Source organism: Elephas maximus, chromosome 10, assembly GCF_024166365.1.
Source record: "Elephas maximus indicus isolate mEleMax1 chromosome 10, mEleMax1 primary haplotype, whole genome shotgun sequence".
In the NCBI taxonomy this organism is placed as follows: domain Eukaryota; kingdom Metazoa; phylum Chordata; class Mammalia; order Proboscidea; family Elephantidae; genus Elephas; species Elephas maximus.
This window is the reverse complement of record NC_064828.1, coordinates 117,571,441-117,592,046: the sequence shown is the minus strand read 5'-3', so window position 1 is coordinate 117,592,046 and position 20,606 is coordinate 117,571,441. Positions and strand designations below refer to the sequence as shown.

The following is a 20,606-nucleotide window of genomic DNA, read 5'->3' as shown; positions in this document are numbered from 1 at the left end:
GCACTTTTTATGGGGAGGAGTAAACGGGAGAAATTCTTACCCTGAAAAAGGGGACTGCTCAGATATAGTCAGAACCCGTATTAAGCGAGTATAGATCAGCTAATTGGACAAAAAAGTCACAAGGAAGTGATTAACTCTTATTTGTATGTTCAAATCTAAAGCCCCAGATAGGCGGGGTCAGGCCCCAGTGACCCGCACCCAGGGACCATCCTCACAGATTTCTTGGGTATCTGTCTGCCTATGTTCAATGTGAAGTAAAAAACATCCCAAGTCTTATGCCAAAATAGAGGCGCTGACTTAGAAGTACTTTTTTTTTTTTTTAAAGACATGGGGGGTGTGTGTGAGGCAAACGGGAGGAAATAAGAGTCTTAGACATAGTAGCACTCATTCTGGCAAAGTAGCAACCAAAATCTAAAAAGCATTACGCTAATGTCCAAATGTAAAAGGGATTAAAGAATAAACTATAACATCCGGAGAATAAAACACACTCAACAAGATACCGTTATGCCTAAATAGTTTGAAATTGTAATCTAAACCATAATGGCAAAACCTGAAAAAAATTATACTGGTTTTGTCAGGTATTAAGTGCACCTTTTTCAGCTTCCCCAAATAATATCGTAGAGCTTGCTATTTAATCACACTCCAAAGTTTGATTTTCTTTCTCAGTACGAAGCAACAGCTACACAAACAAAATGCTTATTTGTTAATGTGATCATTTCCCCGGCTCATCCAACATGCAATGCACATGACTTCAAAGACTAAAATTTGGGGCAAGTGTACACGAACTGAAACAAAAAAGAACCACAACTCAAGTTTCAAACCTACTCTTAAAGTTATTTATAGGACACTAGGGTCCTTTTTACCTCTTAGTAAAATAAAGATGGCGCTGCACTGTCCTTTGATTATCAGTCCCCCTCAGCGTGGGAACAATGTACCAGATTCCAACTTGAGAGACCAGAGAAAACTTAAAGGTACTAAATTTCTTAATAGCTGAATAAGATGATTTACTTACAAATAAATTTCGGTTTACATTCTGCTGATGAGTTCTTTCTAGTCTCAGCACCTAACAACATCTAATAGGCTCCAAAAATCCTTTCAGGTTAAACGATGGTGCAACATTTTAAAAAGGAGCCAATTATTTCAGCTTAAGTCATTCAGAGCCAAAAATCTGAAGAATGACCAAAAACAAATCTTTATTTTTATAACTGTATAAATGTGATGATCCAAATGGGTCCACCATTAGATTTTCAGGAAGAAACATGCTATAAATAAGCAAACTACATCTGCTCCTGGATGTGTATGGACTCCTTAGATGTCACATTGGGCTAATTACAGACCACTCACAGTATAACGTTTTTAGTATAAAGTGTAGCATGATGTTAAGCCATTGCAGCTTTGGCACATACATGTTGCACTTCTGGCTGATAACGCAGAAAATTTTGCAGCATTACACTGTTAAGCTAGGTTGCATCCATCACTTTAAATGGCATCAATATCAATGTCGTCATCCTTGTTGTCAGACTTCACAGTTTCAACCTTAGGAACACTGGCAGTCTTTGAATACACCACCTGATAAAATAAATCGTTTTTTTTTTTTCATTGATTTGCAAACCCTCATCCCAATAGTCTGCTAATGAAAGAGTAAATAAAAAGTTCTCAGAAAAAAAACAAACCACCTAGATACTGCAATCATTCTACATGAAAGTTTCTGATATCAGAAACTAAAAGTTATCTTTAAATGGCCCCCGGAGCCTAACGACAGCTTGCAAATTTTTACTGACAATTTTTCTATATGCAACCTGCGTTAAAGAGACTATCTTTACTGTCTGAGATCTTTTCTAGTAACGTGAGTATCTTCCAAATTGGCAAATCCTGTCTTTTACTATTGTTATCTAAAATTTAAAATCTGAATTACCGCGATCTGCCATTTTACATTACTGCTCACAAATCTTTTAATTCTCAAACTCCTACTAACACTGTAATGTCTTCCCAGTTTACCTCAATATTCTCATCTTCGTCTTCTTCTTCACCACCAGAAGATTCCTCCTCTGCCTCCTTCAACCATTTTATAAACGGCTCCGCTTTGACACGAATCTCTTTGGCAAGTTCTTTTGAGACATACTTCTTAGAGGCCTGAAAGAATTCAGTATGATTTTCTTTATACAACCCCTCATGCTGAGCTCTTTAAGGGAACTGGGTCACATTCTAATCTTGAATCCTTAACAGAAGCTCATGTTGAACAAACATAAATTGTTCATCTAAGCAGTTTCCGATCAGACATGGTGGAAATCACCTACAAGTTACACCAGCCAAGCACAGGGGCTGCAGTTTAACGGAGAAAAGACTAGGTTATCAGAAACCCCAACAGCTCAGCCACAGTACTTCTGCACTGGCAAAGCCCGTTTTATGTAGCCCACCTTTTCTGACCAGCTGATGATAACCTCCTCCTCCAAAAGGTCTGCATCATACATCTCCTTCAAAATATGTGGAATCTTGGAAATGAGCTGAGCTTGATGCATTGCCACCACACACTCCAAACCATGAAGAAGGTACCGCTGAGCTTTTTTGTTGTTGTGACAAAACTGCAAATAGATAAATTTTGGCATCAACAAGCTGACAACTCTAATATTGAAAGATGTTCATCCATCCTCTCAAGGCTACGGCCCAGATACCCATGGCTCGCAAAAGACCAATACGTAAAGATCTCTGCGTCACTTACCCAGAGGGTCTATGGGGAGCATTTTCAGAATGGCAGGAAAAACAAGCTAGCAAAAGAAGTTAAGTGACGTTCCCCAATTCACACAACGTTAACTGCATTTACAAACCTAAAAATAATTTGCTTACTCGTAGGAAATGGCGCCTGTATTTCTTGATTTGTTCCCTAATCTTCTCATTAAAAAGAACTTCAGTCAAAACAAGAGGGCCCATGGCTTTGACATCCAGCCTTTCTGCTTCAGCAACAATCTCTTTGTCAGACGAATCGATAACACCCTCATCTTTCTTCTTCTGTAAACAGAAGGAAGCAAAATACACTGAGATGGAGGGACGCAGAAACCACGGTGAGTCCTGCTCTCATCAACTTCGTGTTTTCCTACAACTTGTCCCTATTCTTTACTAGGAATCCCTAAGAATTAAGAGAACACTACACGTTGAAAAGTTCCCGCTTTCAAATTTAACTTATAAATGATAATTCCCATTGGCGGAACACCCATTTTTATAGAGAAAAAAACCCTATCACAGACCAGGCAAAATAATCAGAAAATTAATACAACAGCAAGATATGACAATTTTAAAAGAATCCTATGGCCCACAATGGAAATACTGGTAGCATAGTGATCAAGTGCTATGGCTGCTAATGAGAAGGCTGGCAGTTCAAATCCACCAGGTGCTCTTTCAAAACTCTGTAAGGCAGTTCTACTCTATCCTACAGGGTAGCTATGAGTCAGGATAGACTTGACAGCAATGAGTGAATTTAAGGCTCACAAAACCTAAGCAGTAAGAGGGCTTGACTATTTAAGAAGGTGGATCCTAACAGGCAGCCAGAGAACCACCATGGATTCTGCTCCACCTGCAGTGCAGGTCTGGATCTATGACTTCCTCTGGTTCTTCCGGGGACACATCAAACCGGACTCACAGATAACTGGACTTCCGTGAGAAAAAAAGTAGTGACATATTTTAACAAAAAACCATATATTAAAAAGAAAGGTCAAATCAACTGTAAAAACCCGATTCATTGTTCCGCAAATCCAAAATGACTTCAAGACAAAAATAGGGCAGGGATGGGGAGTAAAAATAAGCCATGTGTTAAGTATTCCAAAGATAACAACCTTGAAAAAAAGTTACCAGTCACCCATTGTAAAGTAACTAACAGTCCACGGTTGGGCTGAGACTGCTTGTAGACTACCTCTGAAGTATATGCTTTACCTTAACGAAATCAAACAGGATATTGACGCGCTCTTCAACAGTCCTCTCCAAGTCATCGCTGAGGGTCAGAACTTTCGCATGGTCACTGATTTCATCCATTCTGCGTCTCTGAGCTTCCTCGGTTGTATCCTCACCCCAATCATCATCCTCCTCCTCCTCCTGTTTACAGAAAACGGTTGGTCAAAAGTTTTTAAGATATGAGAAACAATCAAGCTCACGGCATTGACTTAATTTTCTACTAAAACAAACTGGGTTCATCTTAATTCAATCAACAGGACCCAGAAGTCAAAATGCTGGTTGTCCTGTTATACTGAAGGCTAGTTCCATCATTTCCTGCCCACCTCAGCCAATGCCTTCTACTTTGCCCAACTTGAGCGCCCACCTGCTGTCATCTTGCACTCACCACAGCATGGGGAGGAGGACTGATTTCATTCGGAGGTGGGGGTGGTGGTGTCTCACTGCTTGACATGGAGCCATTTTCCTTGTCTTTGCCCTTTCTGTTTTTCTTTTCCTTTTCTTTCTTTCCTGTACCACTGTCACTATTCTCTACAAGGAAATAAATGTTTAATCCCACATGTTACTTCACCTCGTTGCCCACTGGGAACATTTAAAACTCTGGCCTTTTGTACCATATACACCCCCACTCTGAAGAGTCCAATGAATGCTGTGGGACGCCTTCCTTTATAAAACCATAAAAACAATTTTGCCTGTAATTCTAAGGTTCACATATCAAAGTTATGTACCCATTTCATGAAAAAACTCAGCCCATGCATACAGTGACCCAAAATACTAGTGGCAAAATCATTATTAAACACTGAGATCCTTTTAGCTCCCCATTCTTCCTTTTTTATTATCTAGTTTTCGAGACATTTCTAAAATAACCGTTGGATAAGATTAGCAGGAATTGTTGATGCTTCAAATATCAGGATCAGGTAATGAAGATTGTCCCTTATGACCTCTCCCCTGCATCCCTCATGAACTTTGAACAAGACCAAATCTCAACTGAGCTTTAATCAACAGCTCAAACAATGTTTAAGTCTATATAACGGCTTGTCCCACTGAGGAAGAAAACACCGGAATAGGTTAGACTTTCTTACTATAGCAAGCGCAAATTGTGTCAGACAGTTTTGCTCATCTGCCACAGAGTGTTGCTTGCATAAACTTAAGCTTGAGCCTAGCCCCATTTATAAAACAGTACCCCCAAATTCAGCAGCAGACCTTCTGTTTGCTGGGATCCCATCACTCCGTTTTATACTTTCTTTCAACCCTTCTAAGATAAGCTGTCTTAAAATTTGCTATAGCTTAAACGGCAGCTTTGATGGTACATTCAGGAATCGCAGATTACGTACACCATGAGAATTAAAAATTCCTTACATTCTGGTTCTAGAGAAAAGAAGCTGCCATTCTGTTTCTGACAATTAGTGGCTTCATGTTAAGACATTAGAAATCCATCACAAAGACTTACCAGGTGGGTTTTTGAGAATGAACGTGCACAGTTTATGGTGTGTGTCCAGCATGCCTCGATAACCACAGGCTTTACAAGAATTACCTATTGTTTGCTTCTTTGGATTGACATGCTGCCAGAAAAATAAAAACAAGTATATCATCCGTAATATAAAATGATTCTACTGTGAGAAACCAAGTATAAAGACAAAACTCTCAGAAGACATCTAAAACATGAACTCAATAACCAAGAATTATTTTCATAAAGAAACCTGTTAAAAAACAAAGCTCAGTAAGGAAAATACCCCCAATATTTGAGATCTTGTTATTTCTCAGTAATTTTGTTCTGCCATCCCAGGAACATCATTGAGTGATATCACAGGACTGAGCACAAAAGAAATACACAGCTTTTTTTTTTTATTGACAAAAACCTCAAAGGTACTCACCAGATCTGTTTCAGGATTCTCACACTCGGGACAGAGAACAAATTTTTTGATGAATCCATCCAACATGTCTTGCAGCTTATTCGCCTCATGAGATCCATTGACAATGTAACGGTCATTCTTAACATCAAACTGGGTCTGTGCTCCCAGCTCACAACCAAAATATTTGGTGGGATCTATTTGAAAAAAGTTCTGACTCATTACCAAAACCAGACCCACTGCTGTCGAGTTGATTCTGACTTATAGTGACCCCACAGAATACAGCAGAGCTGCTCCATAGCGTTTCCAAGGCTTTAATCTTTACGGAAGCAAACTGCCACATCTTTCTCCTATGGAATTGCTGGTGGGTTCGAACCACTAACTTTTTGGTTAATGGCCACGAGCTTAACCACTAGGTCACCAGGGCTCTCTTTACAGTTAACGAAACTAATCTTTAAGCATCCATATTTACGTAGCATACCTCCTCCTATTTTCAGATTACGTTATGAATGACAACTACTACATCAATCAATCAGTTTTAAGCCCTAAATTCCATTTAATTCTTAAGCTAATTAAGTAGCACACAACTCAGGCATATCAGAGACTTCATGATATGCCTTTTTAAACTTCTCCAAGAGATTACTTACACGTTGGAGGCCGATTAAGCGCCTTTGCAACGTCAACCATGTTGACTATAACTGTCTTGATTCCATTTCCTTTGCCCTCAACCTAAAGGAAATAAGAATTTTAATTTCACACTGCCTAACGAGTTAGCTGTAGTCGCTTAAAATCTATCAAGAGAGCTTATGACTTCCTACTGAAACAAAAATGAAGCCCTGTGTTACCTTGGCAATCAGACGGGGCATCTTGTAGCGATAGAACTGGTCTGACACGCTGCGGTTGACGTTGACAGACATTTTGGCTTATTAGTGGCTTTATCAATAAGATGAAGAGATCTTTGATTGCAACTTTTTGGTATCTTCTGTCTGGAGAAGAAGGGATGACATAAACGACTGCAAGAGTTCTCGGTCTCTGACATGAAAAAATTTTCGCCACTGAGGCTGTAAGCTTCTTGCTTGTATGCTATGTTTCCCCAATACAGGTACCAGTGGCTGCGCAACAGCTCTGAAAAAGAAAAAGCAAAGACAAAACCCCCCGAGTTTAAAACGTTTCCTGCATGGAAGAAACACTTCCCTTTGCATCCTGGTTAACTGCACCGAACTCTCCTGCATTAAAAAACACCTTAGGAGGGCTGAAGTGCCCCAAAGCTGATATTCTCATGTAACAGAGCCAAATTGCAACAACATAAGATGCTTTTCTTTGGCCTAAAGTGACTCCGGAAGGAGAAATGGCTGGCTTACGAGAAAAAAAAAAAACTGAGCCGTTTCACAGCTGTTGCGGGTTTGTACCAGCGCAAACTCGACCAGCCGTCAGCGGTCAGCCTCCGCGGAGCCCCCATGCTGTCAGCGATCGCTGACAACTAGACACAAAGCCCGCTCGACCCCCAAGCCGGCCCGCTCGCCCCCCAGCCCAAGCCGACCCGGCCCGCACCCACAACTTCTTAGCCCCCCCACGAGCCATGACTTCAGAACGGGAAGCTCCGCAACCGTCCGCGGCCGCGGCTGCCGCCCTCACGGGCCTCGCGGGAAGGGCAGCCCCGGCCCCCTCACCCAGGGACTGAGCTCTCCGCGCAGCTAACCTCCGCTCCGGGCCCCATGGCCACCGCGGTCCCGGCCGCCTCGGCGCCCCGTTCCGGAGCCGCTGGCCGCGGCCGCCGCCCCCCGGCCGATGACTCACAAATGCAGCAGCGGCCCTGAGTCAGCCCCGCGCCGCCCGAAACTGCGCCACACGCGCGGGGTCACGCGGCGGCCGTCGCCATCTTGTGCGGCCGCCATCTCCCGCCGCCGTCGTCAGACTCACCGTTTTCGTCAAATAAAGACATAAACCCAACGCTGCTCGCCCGGGACTGGGATGAAGTGCGGCGCGTGGTCACCGGGGTCCGAGGCGGAGGCGGAGGCGGGAGGGGAGCGGACGGGCCGGTGCCGCCGCCGAGCGCGGGAGGAGTCCCAGCGACGTCCGGGGTCCACACCCGTCAGCGCCGGAGCTGGCGACCTGCGGACAGAGCGCCGTGAGGCGGAGCCCCAGCCCAGAGAGCCCGCGGGGAGGGCGGAGGGCGGAGGGCGCGGGCCGCCGCCCAGCCACCGGACTCACCTCTGGAATGTTCTCGCTCTGACTGAACAACGCCGCCGCCGCGCTCGAGCTACCCTCGGCCCAGTGCCCGCCCCCGCGCCAGGCGGCGCGGCCCATTGGCCGGGGGCCCGCCCGGGCGCGCCTGTCATTGGCCTTCGCGGGGCGTCAATCGCGCCTTTCCCCGCCCCTTCTGCTTCCGGAGGCTCCGCTCGCGGCCTCAGCCCGCCCCAGCCCCGCGTCCCGGCTTCCTTCCCTCCCCTCCCCTGCCCTTCCCATAAGCCTTCGCGGTGAGGCGTCGGGACTCGAGCGGGGTCTCGCGAGAGCGGGAGCGGCCGGGCCGGGCGGAGGCCGCGCTTTGTCGGTTTGGGCTCCCGGGGGAAGATGGCGGCCGGCTCCCCTCCCCCGCCGGCCCGAGACCGGCCGCGCCTTCGCGCTGGCCCGCCGAGGGGAGACCGCAGCGCTCGGAGCCGCGGGCGGCGGCCGCAGAGGACCGGTGCCGTCTCCCCGGCGCGCAGGCGCCTGGCTCGGGGAGCCCGCCTTTTCCCTCCCCGGCCACCGTGGGCGCCAGTGCCCGGGTCCCGACTAAAGCGAACCTGGGCCTGGGAGCGGCTGGAGACGGGGCGCGCGGGCCCTCACCCCAGGTGTCGCCTTTTAGCCTCCGAAGCTCGGGTCCGGGTGGCCGCGGGGACCGTGACCCCGCTCAGCTGGAGCCCGGACTCGCCGAGTCACCGCCCCCGGGGACCTGGGCCCCTCGCCCGCTGGCCGAGGCTGCACGCTGGGCTCCCCGGCCCTCCAGAGAGCTGGTCACCCCGGGCCTAGCGTACCGGGAGTCCCCGGCCGCCTCCTCCGCCTTTCAGTCCCGTGTCCCCTGGAAGCCAGCCCCGCCGCCCACAGGGCCTGGGCCACCCCTTTAGGCTTCCGTGCCTCCCGAAGGCCAGCTTGGAAGGGGCCCGGTCTTCTAGAAGGTGGACAGCCCCCCTCTGCTTTCCGAGCGGACAAGCACCCCGAGAGCCTCAGTAGCCTACTATCACTTTGCTCAACATAAGTGTCACGTCGGGTGGCCATTCTGCATCCACCTCTCCAACTGTGACTGTGTACGAAGAGGTGTTTATGACAAGGTTCCGGTGCATCCAGTTGAAAATGAATATTTCCCGTTCTGATTGTTAGAGGTTATTGCAGAAACGCTCCTGTTCTTTCAGAAACAGATTCTGTGTGAAAGTTTCTGCTGAGACTTAGTAAAAAAATGCACCCAGAATCCCCCCTGAAATTTGGGCTTACTTGACCGCAGTAGAGCAAGAACCAAATCACTGAGCAGCTGGTTCTACTCCCTTATCCTCTGGTCTCTAACGAGCAGGCACGGCAAAGCTGTCCTGGGCACCCTGGTTTGGATCAAATAGCGATGTGGTTGAGGACAGACTGAGGTAGTAAGGAGATGCGTTATGCTTTAGACCAGTTGAATTTGCGTGAAGAAATGGAAAGGTTTGTTGGTTATTTTTTTTCAATTGAAGTTCAAGATTATCCTTCCCTGATAAAAATCCAAACCTCAAGCCCCGCTGATTCCATTCCGATTTCGAATCATAGCAACCCTATTAGGACAGAGTAGAATTGCCCCGTAGGGTTTCCGAGGCTGTAAATCTTTACAGAAGCAGGCTGTCACATCTTTCTCCCTGGGAGCAGCTGGTGGGTTCAAATGCTGACCTTTCAGTTAGCAGTAGAGTGCTTTACCCACTGAGCCGCCAATGTGCCTCTCTTCCCTGATAAACCATTTTAAAATTGACAGTGTGGGTGGGAGGAATAAATCAAAGGGACGACCCCAACTGAGAAGTGATTTGTATCTTTTGCAAACGGATACCATACATCAGTGTGAATTAGTTACATGGAAGGCAGTAGTGGCTACCCTGGTTTCCATGACGAACTACAAGTGTAGATCAGGACTCGCTACTTCAGTTAGACCTGCAAGCATGACTTAGCAGTGTAGAGACAGATTTGAGCTTTTGCTTGGCTGCACATCAGTGACACATTTTGGAAAGTCCTCAGAAGATACGGGCGTGAAACCAGCCTGAGTTAAGAGGCCTGCCTCCTCAGACAAGTTTTTTAGTGATAAATTTGCAGTGATTAATTTTTTTGCCGTTTGGCCTCCTGACTTTTAATTTCATTAAAGTTTGTATGAGTGTTGACTTTTTAATATCTGTACCACTCTTTTCAATATAATCAATTTTTAAATATTACTCATACCATTTGTCCTATGCTTACTAAAAAAAATACTGTATCCTAGAAATTTGCAGTCCTCTGAATGTATTATCACCTTTACTTCTTAGACCCTATGAGAATTTTTATTCCCATCTTAGAAATAAGCAAACAGAGGTTTAGTGGAAAAAATTAAGCAACTGGTCTAAGATCGTATACCTAGTAAATGGCAGAGCTAGGATTTAATCTCAGACCTGTCTGATCCCAAAGTCTCTCCCCTTAACCGTTATGTGGTACAGCCCCTTCAAATAAATAAAAGCATAAATAAAGCTTAGGCCTTTGCGTAAACCCACTGAATTCTTTAACAACCACGTGACAGGATGTTGTCATGCCCATTTCACAGGTGAGGAAAGAGTCTCAGGAAGGTTGAGTAATCTACCCAAAGTCACCTGCCCAGTAAATGGTGGCCAGTGTTTGAAGTCCTGTGTGTTTGACGCCAAGCTCATTGCACAACCCTGCCTCCTCTGGATCCCTGCCTCCTCTGGCTGTGCTGTTTTGCTCCCAGTTGGCTAAGTACCTGACTCTTGCTGCTTAGGAAATCCTTGTTGAACCCGAGTGTGAATTAGGCATTCCAGGCATGAGCAGCTGCTGGGAAGGGAAGTGAATGAATTGGCCTTTTGGGTTTTAGGTATTGGTGTCCTTGTGAGTTTGTTTAGCATGAGTCGGGCCCCATGAGCAAGATCAACTCTGCATGGCACTGAGAACCTCGAGTGCCTCAGCCTCCAGGCTGAAGACAGCTGTGGGCTCTCACAGGGCCTACAGTCCTGCTGACTGGGAGGGACCATCTGGCTGGCTGGCTGTCCCCACCCTGTGACACCCCTCTTTCTGCTTTCTTGAACCTCAGTGGTGCTTTTTAAACTACATACCGGTACCGGTAGTTACTCAAGCTCTGTCTCTTCTACCTGAGGATCAGATGGATGTAGGCCTGGTATCTTTTTTCTCCCAGTACGAGCCAGTCAAGGAGCCCTGGTGGCACAGTGGCGAAAGAGCTCGGGTGCTAACAGAAAGGTTGGCAGTTCCAAGCCACCAGAGGCTCCGTGGGAGAAAAATGTGGCATTCTGCTTCCGTAGAGATTACAGCCTTGGAAACTCTGTAGGACAGCTCTACCCTGTCCTATAGGGCCACTATCAGTCAGGATTACTTGCCGGCTGTGGGTTTGGTTTTGGTTTGACCAGCCAGTCATTGTGGCATGCAGACCTTTGAAACCGCGGGAAGGAAGCCGAAGGTTATCTGGTGAGCCCAGAGGCTGTCAGGGACGGTGGCCAACACTGGGGCCAGCGTCCTAAACTGTGGTAATCTAATGCAGCCATATCCATACACATTTCTGAGGTGCTAGGCAGCAGGGTACAGGTCTTCCCACGTCACCAGGCCTGCCCAGACCTCACGTGTATGGTGGACACACGCCTGGAGCTCGGCCCCCTCTGTGAAATCTCTAGCTCTCTGGGCCCTTGTCTCCTCGCCCACCTTTGTGACCTGCTCCCTCCACCCCAACCCCAGCCTCTTCCACACCTCTGGCACTCTTTTCACTTTGTGGTAGCTGCCGGTGTACTTGTCTGTCTTCTGAATTAGGTGGGGTCTTTTCCTAGGGGAAAGAACCCATGCTATGGACTGAATTGTGTCCCCCCCCACCAAAAAAAATATGTGTTGTAAATCCTAATCCCTATACCTGTGGATGTGGTCCCTTTGGGGAGTAGGATTTTCTTGGTTATGTTAATGAGGCCTTACTGGTGTAGGGTGTGTCTTAAGCCAATCACATTTGAGATACAGAAGAACAGACTAGGCACAGAAGAAGGCAGACATGGGGGGACCGACACTATCTGAAGACCACAGAGGCTGGCCAGTCCACAAGCCCAGGAACTCCAAGGATGGCCCACTAGAGAAGCTGAGAGCAGACGGAGAGAGTACTTTTCCCTAGAGCCAGTGCCCTGAATTCGGACGAGTCCCTGGAGAAGGACATCGTGCTTGGTAAAGCAGAGGGTGTCATCAAAAAAGAGGAAGACCCTCCATGAGATGGACTGACACAGTGCCTGCAACAATGGGCTCAAACACAGCAACAATTGTGAGAATGGTGCAGGACCAGGCAGTGCTTGATTCTGTTGTGTGTAGGGTTGCTGAGTTAGAACCAACTTGATGGCATCTAACAACAGCCTTCTAAGCTGTGAGAAAGTAAATTTCTGTTTGTTAAAACTACCTGTCTTGGATTGAATTATGTCCCCCCAAAAATGTGTGTATCAGCTTGTTAGGCCATGGTTCCCAGTATTATGTGGTTGTCCTCCACGTTGTGATTGTAATTTTGTGTTGAGAGGATTAGGGTGGGATTATAACACCGCCCTTACTCAGGTCACCTCCCTGATCCAATGTAATGGCCACCTTTTATCTCTCAAAAGAAAGGGAAGCAAGCAGAGAGTTGGGGACCTCCTACCACCAAGAAAACAGCGCCAGGGGTAGAGCGCATCCTTTGGACCTGAGGTTCCAGGACTGACATGCTCCCAGACCAAGAGAAGATGGATGACAAGGACCTTCCTCCAGAGCCAACAGAGAGAGAAAGCCTTCCTCTGGAGTTGATGCCCTGAATTTGGTCTTGTAACCTACTAGACTGTAAGAAAATAAATTTCTCTTTGTTAAAGCCATCTACTTTGTTATTTCTGTTATAGCAGCACTAGATGATTGGTATCACTCCCTTGTGGTACTTCTGTTATAGCAACACGGAGAAACTAAGACATTCCCCTTCTCAGAGATTTCTCCTGTTTCTGAAGTTTTCACTCTATCATCCTCCAGGGCGACCTTGGGAGCTAGTTTTGCAGCTTGGCAGGAAGCCAAACAGGGATGGCCATTCTTCTCCCTCCAGGTCCTGGCTGTCCTCAGTCTGATCCCGTTTCCTCCCTGTGTCCAGTGCGTTTGCTGGTTCACGAATCGACACGCAAACTCAGAGTGTAGTCCACGGACCTGCAGCACCGGCCTCACCTGGGAGGTTTCCAGGATTGCGGATTTCAGGCCCCACTTTAGACCCACTCAATCAGAGTTTGCATTCTAAAACAGCAGCTTTGTTGAGTTGTAACTGCCTTACACGAGGGGCAGTGGTGGGTCAGTGGCGGAATTCTCCCCTGCCGTGTGGGAGATTCCAGCTGGACTCCCAGCCAGTGCACCTCACACGCAGCTACCACCCGTCTGTCAGTGGAGGCTCGCGTGTTGCTGTGACGCTTAATAGGCTTCATCAGAGCTTCCAGACTGAGATGGGCAAGGAAAAAAGGCAGGGCAATCTACGTCCAAAAATTAGCCAGCGAAAACCCTGTGGAGCACAATGGTCGGATGCACAACCTATCGTGGGGATGGTGCAGGACCTGGCAGTATTTTGTTCTGTCGTGCATGAGTTAGGGGCTGATTCGATGACAGCTAGCAACAACAACAATCAACTTGCAGTAAATGACTCCTATTTAAAGTGTGTCATTTGATAAGCTTTGATGTATGTATGCACGCATGGAGCCATCTCCACAGTCGACATCGTGAGCTTTGATGTACGTATGCACGTATGGAACCATCTCCACAGTCAATATCGTGAGCTTTGATGTACGTATGCACGCATGGAACCATCTCCACAGTCAACATCGTGAGCTTTGATGTACGTATGCACGCATGGAGCCATCTCCACAGTCAACATCGTGAGCTTTGATGTACGTATGCACGCATGGAGCCATCTCCACAGTCAACATCGTGAGCTTTGATGTACGTATGCACGCGTGGAACCATCTCCACAGTCAATATCGTGAGCTTTGATGTACGTATGCACGCGTGGAACCATCTCCACAGTCAACATCGTGAGCTTTGATGTACGTATGCACGCATGGAACCATCTCCACAGTCAACATCGTGAGCTTTGATGTACGTATGCACGCATGGAGCCATCTCCACAGTCAACATCGTGAGCTTTGATGTACGTATGCACGCAAGGAGCCATCTCCACAGTCAACATCGTGAGCTTTGATGTACGTATGCAGGCATGGAGCCATCTCCACAGTCAACATCGTGAGCTTTGATGTACGTATGCACGCAAGGAGCCATCTCCACAGTCAACATCGTGAGCTTTGATGTACGTATGCACGCAAGGAGCCATCTCCACAGTCAACATCGCGCAGGCTCACTGCAGTTTCCTCGCTCCCCAGAATCCCTCCCATCTACCCCTTCCTGACCCCTCTTCCCTCAGAATAATTGTTTAGAGATTTATCCAGCTGGTCGTGTGTATCAATATTTCATTCCTTTTGCTATTGCTGAGCAGTCTCCCACTGTAGGGATATACCACAGTTTGTTTATCCATTCATCTCCTGATAGACATTTGGGTTGTTTACAGTTTGGGGGGATGACAAAAAAGGAGCCCTGGTGTTGCAGTGGTTAAGCACTCAGGCGCTAACCAAAAGGTCAGTAGTTCAAATCCACCACCTGATCCATGGGAGAAAGATATGTCTGTCTGCTTCTGCAAGGTTATAGCCTTGGAAACCCATGGGGGCAGTTCTACCCTGTCTGTAGGGTCGCTACAGGAATCGTCTTGACAGTAACGGGTGTGAGTACAGGGATGGGGATCACAAGTGAAGCTGCTGTGAGTGTTTGTGTACAGATCTTTGTGTGACATATGTTTCCTCTTCTCTCCATGGTGGAATGGCTGGATCACACGGTAATGCATATTTAACTTTTTAAGGAACACTCAGACTGTTTTCCAAATTGGTTGCTTCACTTGACGTTCGCGTGGGCAGCACAGGAGAGTTGCAGCTCCTCCACGTCCTCATTAAGGCGTGGTGCTGGTGCGATTGGCGCTTTGAACTCCAGCGTTTCTAACTGGTGCAGAATGTCTCACGTGGTGGTTTTAATTTGCATTTCCTAGATGACTAAAGACGTTGAGCACCTTTTTATGTACTGATTGGCCGTTTGTATATTTTACTAGGTGAAATATCTGTTCAAACTTTTTGACCATTTAAAAAATCATCATGTTTATTTTCTTACTGAGTTTTGAGAGTTCTTTATATGTTCTGGATAAAACTGATTTTATTTTTGTTTTGTTTTAATCCCGCTCAGGACTTGGTATGCTCTTTCAGGTGAGGACTTAAGTATTTCTTCCATTCTGGAAAGTTTAATTTCTTTTTATCTCTATTTTTCTCCTATTTTCTCCTTTTGAAATCCCCAGTAGATGAAGGTTGAAAGTCTCTTAGCTTTTCTTTCATGTGTTTCACCCCTTCAACCCTTCATTGATCGCCTTCTGAACTTGCCAGCAAACAAAACCAACAAAAATCCCTGTCCTCATTCTAGTTGGGGAGGCAGACCGTGAATAACACAGTCTAGGAAATCATTTTGTATGTCGTTGTCAGTGGCCGCTGGTCGGTCCCCGACTCCCGGCAACCCTGAGCACAGCAGGATGGAAAGCTGCCCAGCCCTGTGCCATCGCTGGCATCAGCTGCAGGTCGAACTTTTGTGACCCACAGGGTTCTCACTGGCTGATTTTCAGAAGTAGGAGCACCAGGCCTTTCTTCCTAGTCTGTCTTAGTCTGGAAACTCTGCTGAAACCTGTTCAGCATCACAGCAACCTACAAGCCTCCACTGACAGATGGGTAGCAGCTGCACGTGAGGGGCACTGACCAGGAATAGAACCTGGTTCTCCATCATCGGAGGTGAGAATTTTACCACTGAACCACCTTGCCCCCTTTGTATGTTAGAAGGTGATAATTGCTATGTAAAAATGTAGGCTGGGGCAAGAGGGGAGGGGAGCCTAGTTGGGGATCAGGGTCATGGTGTTTCCCTCACTGAAATAAAGACATTAAGGGGTGAGGTGCTGACCAGAAGTATTTCTGGGGGAGCGTTTCCAGTGGAGGGATGAGCAGTGCAGTGTTCCAGGCAGGCTCGGAAGTCAGGTGGGCTGGAGAGAAGTCAGCGATGGGGAAGAGTATGGGAAAGCGGGTCCTAGAGGGCCAGGCCCTGTCAGAGGATGCATCAGAGCTTCATTCCCTTTATGGTCAAATCATACTCCATTGTACACATAGACCGCGTTTGTTCATCCATCCATCCACCTATAGACCGCGTTTGTTCATCCATCCATCTACAGCTACCTATAGACCACGTTTGTTCATCCATCCATCCACCTATAGACCACGTTTGTTCATCCATCCATCCACCTGTAGACCACGTTTGTTCATCCATCCATCCACCTGTAGACCACGTTTGTTCATCCATCCATCCACCTGTAGACCATGTTTGTTCATCCATCCATCTACCTGTGGACCACGTTTGTTCATCCATCCATCTACCTATAGACCACGTTTGTTCATCCATCCATCCACCTGTAGACCATGTTTGTTCATCCATCCATCTACCTGTGGACCACGTTTGTTCATCCATCCATCTACCTATAGACCACGTTTGTTCATCCATCCACCTATAGACCACGTTTGTTCATCCATCCATCCACTTATAGACCACGTTTGTTCATCCATCCATCCACCTATAGACCACGTTTGTTCATCCATCCATCCACCTGTAGACCACGTTTGTTCATCCATCCATCCACCTGTAGACCATGTTTGTTCATCCATCCATCTACCTGTGGACCACGTTTGTTCATCCATCCATCTACCTATAGACCACGTTTGTTCATCCATCCACCTACATCTACCTATAGACCACATTTGTTCATCCATCCATCTATATCTACCTATAGACCACATTTGTTCATCCATCCATCTACCAACGGACACTTGGGTTGTTGCCATCTTTAGGCTATCGTGAACAGCGCTGCAATGAACTTTGGTGTGCGAGTCTCTAAGTTTCTGCTTTCACTTCCCTTGTGTATATGCCTGGGAGTGAAATTGCTGGGTCATATGCCACTGGGTTCGTCCCTAGTTCCTCCCATTGCTGGTGGGAATGAAAAATAGTGCAGCTGCTGTGGGAAACAGTTTGGTGGTTCCTTAAGAAATTAGACATTGAATTACCATATGACCCAACAAGTCCATTCCTAGACATATACCCAAAGGACCTGAAGGCAGGGAGTCAAACAGGTATTTGTCCACTGCAGTGCTATTCACAGTAGCCAAAATGCGGAAACAACCCAAACACCCACCAGAAGATGAGTGGATACAGGAAATGCCAATATACCTACACACAATGGAATATCACTCAGCCATAAAGAGAGATGAAGTTCTGACACATGCTGCAACATGGATGAACATCAAACACTGTATGCTGAGTAAAATAAACCAGCCACAAGCGTTGTATAATGCCACTTCGGCAATTCTTTTGTTGTTGTTGTTCCGTGCCATTGAGTCCAATCTGACTCATAGCAACCCTATAGGGCTGAGTAGAACTGCCCAATAAGGTTTTCAAGGTTGTAATCTTTACAGAAGCATATTGCCTTATCTTTCTCCTGTGCAGAGGCTGGTGGGTTCGAATTGCTGACCTTTTGGTTAGCAGCCGAATGCTTAACGGGTGCACCACCAGGGCTCCTGAGGCAACTCTAGATACCTCATATAAGTGGAATCTACCACCCGTCTGTCCATTTGTCGTACTCTCGCGGTTTTCATGTTGCTAGGGTGCTGGAAGGTATGCCACAGGTATTTCAAATATCAGCAGGGTCATCCGTGGTGGACAGGTTTCAGTGGAGCTTCCAGACTAAGACAGACTAGGAAGAAAGGCCTGGTGATCTCCTCAAAATCAGCCAACCAGACCTTACGGCTGACAACACACTGCCACTGACAGCATGCTGGAAGAAGAACCCCTGGGCTGGAAGGCACTTCACAACGGCTGCAACAACGGGCTCGAGAATACCAGTAATCACGAAGATGAAGCAGGACAGGCAATGTCTGGTCTGTTGTACTTGGGGTCACCGTGAGTTGGAGCTTCAACAACGGAACAGGCAAAGACATAGAGACAGAAAGTGGATTCGTGGTTACCAGGGGCTGGAAGGCACGGAGATTACGGAGCTATTGTTGAATCGGCACAGGGCTTCCGTTTGGGATGGTTAAAGACAGTGGCGATGGTCACACTGCACTGTGAATGTACTAACCCACTGAATTGTGCACTCAAAAGTAGCTAAATGACAACTTCCATGTTATGTATATTTTACTACAATTACAAAAGGGAAAGGAAAAGGTCACAGCGACCCTAACCACTGTTACCATCCCTTTCTGCTTCCTAATGCCTAGGTCTTTTGCTTCCTGGTCAGACCCATCATCAGTGGGGACTGGGGCTAAATGAAAAGTGAGCCTGCTCCCCGTGTAGGACCTTGCAGAGAGGGTGGAAAACCAGGCCAGGAGAAGGCGGAAGGAATGTAGGTTAATTAAAATCTGAATACAGATCCTTGTGCCCGGAGGCTCCATAACCCAAGCCTGCCCCATCCCACCACCATTGTTCCTGCGGGAGGAGAAGCCCAGCTTACTTTCAAGCTTCTCTGCTTTTAAGCAACATTTAAATTCATCCCTGATCAGCCTCAGACTGCCAGGGCAACGTCTGATTCGAGCTGGGAATCTGGGTCAGCTGTTCACAAGAATAATATTTGCTGAATGGAGATGGTAACCCAGGCACTGGGTGACTTCTCAGGGGTGAAAGAGATGGGAAGGGGGTATTTGGCCACAAGCACAGACACCCAACCTGTGCTTTGTGCTCATTCCAGGGCATGCCTGAGAACTGCAGCCCCCAAGTTTCACCTGGCACAAAGTCAGTGCCCTGCAGCACTGAGAAGGGGTTACACACCTCGGGGCAAGGTGGCAAGAGCGTTTGCTGTTAGCTCCCTAGAGTCGGCGCTGACTTGTGACAACCCCGTGTGTGTCAGAGTAGAACTGTGCACCATCTGGTTTTCAGTGGCTGATTTTTCAGAAGCAGGTCACCAGGCCTATCTTCTGAGGCACCTCTGGTGGACTTGAACCTTCAAACTTTTGGTTAGCAGCCCAGCGTGTTAACTGTTTGCACAACCCATCTTGTTGATTAAAAAAAAAAAATTTTTTTTTTTTTTTAGCTGCTATCAAGTCAGCCCCCGACTCGTGGGGATCCCACGCACAGAGGTGAGAACCCTGCCCAGTCCTGCATCGTCCCTGTGATCAGTTGAGGATCAGACTGTGTGATCCATAGCGTTTTTGTTGGCCGATTTTTGGAAGTAAGTCAGCAGGCCTTTCTTCCTAGTCCATCTTAGTCTGGAAGCTCTGTTGCAACCTGTTTGGCATCATGGCAACATGCACGCACGCCTCCACTGACAGACAGGCGGTGGCTGAGCGCAAGGTGTGTTGGCCGGAAATCGAACTGGGGTCTCCTGTACGGAAGGAGAGAAGTCTACTGCTGAATTAGCACTGCCCCAGCGGCTTTGCACAGGTGAGTTAGCCACATCTGTACGGCTCGGGGCCTCCCTCCCTACACCCTGTTCCCAGCACACGGACACACACATGAGCCTGCACGTGGGATTGTTTTGCCTTCTCTGCACCAGGCTGGGGTTCCCACCTCAATTGTGGGTGAGGAGAGATACCTGCTGGGCTGAGCCCGCTGGGTTGGTCCTGGCACAGGGCTGGGCTCTGCTCCGTCTATGAGGCTTTGAGACCCCATGGTCCCTCCCGGCACTGTCCTCCTTGTCTTTTTCAGCCTCAGCGCCCGGCTCAGCATCTGGCACACTATTTAGGTTACTTAACAACGTTTGTGGAATAAGTGAGTGAGGGAGCAAGTTTCCATAAAATCGTTGATCCCGGACCAGCCCTGCAGTGGTGTTTGTGGAGAAGGGTAGACGCCGGAGAGAAACGGCCTGCTGAGGTTAAAGAGGACGTTGTGGACGGAGCCCACAGGGGATCCAAGTCTTGTGACCAAAGCCCCTCTCTTCCCAATGCTCCTTTCTTCCTGGGGAAGGAGAGAGGCTGGCCCTCTATCCTTGCTTTGGGCATTTTCCACTGACCTTGGGCACAGAGGAGCCCACTCGGCCTTGGCTGGACTGAGGCTGGAAAGGAGAGGCCCCCCGGGCCTGGTGGGGCTGACCTTCCTTCAGGAAGTGTCCCCTGCTGGCTGAAGGGACTTGGGGCTACCTGGAGGAGGCTGCAGCACGGGGCTGCTGAGTCTGTGCCTCCAGCCTCGTGAGGGGACTGGTTGGTCACCAGAGGGGTCCTGGCCAGTTTTGCTGGAGTCCCCTCCATGAATGCCCCCTGGGAGTGGAAGGGCCTCTCCCAGAAGTGCTCAGCCAGCAGGAGAGCTCGATTCCATCTGCTCTGGTCTCAGCCACCTTGCAAAGGCCCAGGCCAGCCTACTGGGCAGTGTAGATAAGACCCACCTTGAAATGACCTGGCGGGCTGGGTCTTCTCCCTCCACAACACACACTTCTGGGGGCTGGGCCCCGGGGCCTCAGAGGGGCTGGGGTTTATGGGCTCTGGGATGCCC

General features: G+C 47.9%; 1 protein-coding gene and 1 non-coding gene across 3 annotated transcripts; both read right to left on the bottom strand.

Annotated features, from left to right (window-relative positions):
• Positions 1 to 1,169: 1,169 nt before the first annotated feature.
• Positions 1,170 to 8,089, bottom strand: EIF5 (eukaryotic translation initiation factor 5). 2 transcript variants are annotated; one of them, XM_049898348.1, is made up of 12 exons: positions 8,001 to 8,089; positions 7,710 to 7,901; positions 6,635 to 6,914; positions 6,437 to 6,518; positions 5,814 to 5,986; positions 5,390 to 5,501; positions 4,328 to 4,470; positions 3,925 to 4,083; positions 2,845 to 3,006; positions 2,418 to 2,582; positions 1,999 to 2,133; positions 1,170 to 1,569 (listed from the first exon to the last, which is right to left on the bottom strand). In XM_049898348.1, exons 3-12 carry the CDS (start codon positions 6,704 to 6,706, stop codon positions 1,480 to 1,482), a joined length of 1,293 nt encoding a protein of 430 aa, XP_049754305.1. In that variant the 5' UTR covers positions 6,707 to 6,914; positions 7,710 to 7,901; positions 8,001 to 8,089; the 3' UTR covers positions 1,170 to 1,479. The 2 variants fall into 2 exon arrangements, with proteins under 2 accessions (XP_049754305.1, XP_049754306.1); XM_049898349.1 differs by lacking the exons at positions 7,710 to 7,901; positions 8,001 to 8,089 and adding an exon at positions 7,489 to 7,698.
• On the bottom strand, positions 4,952 to 5,078 carry LOC126084862 (small nucleolar RNA SNORA28). The gene has a single exon (XR_007519096.1). It is a non-coding gene; the product is annotated as a small nucleolar RNA SNORA28 (small nucleolar RNA).
• Positions 8,090 to 20,606: the final 12,517 nt, after the last annotated feature.

Excerpts from the sequence above, each read along its gene's own strand:
- EIF5 (XM_049898348.1), bottom strand. The coding sequence starts at position 6,706 with ATGTCTGTCAACGTCAACCGCAGCGTGTCAGACCAGTTCTATCGCTAC. Across the intron at positions 6,519-6,634 it reads TGCCCCGTCTGATTGCCAAG|GTTGAGGGCAAAGGAAATGG; the intron begins GTAACACAGGGC and ends TATTTCCTTTAG. Across the intron at positions 5,987-6,436 it reads GCTTAATCGGCCTCCAACGT|ATCCCACCAAATATTTTGGT; the intron begins GTAAGTAATCTC and ends TTTTTCAAATAG.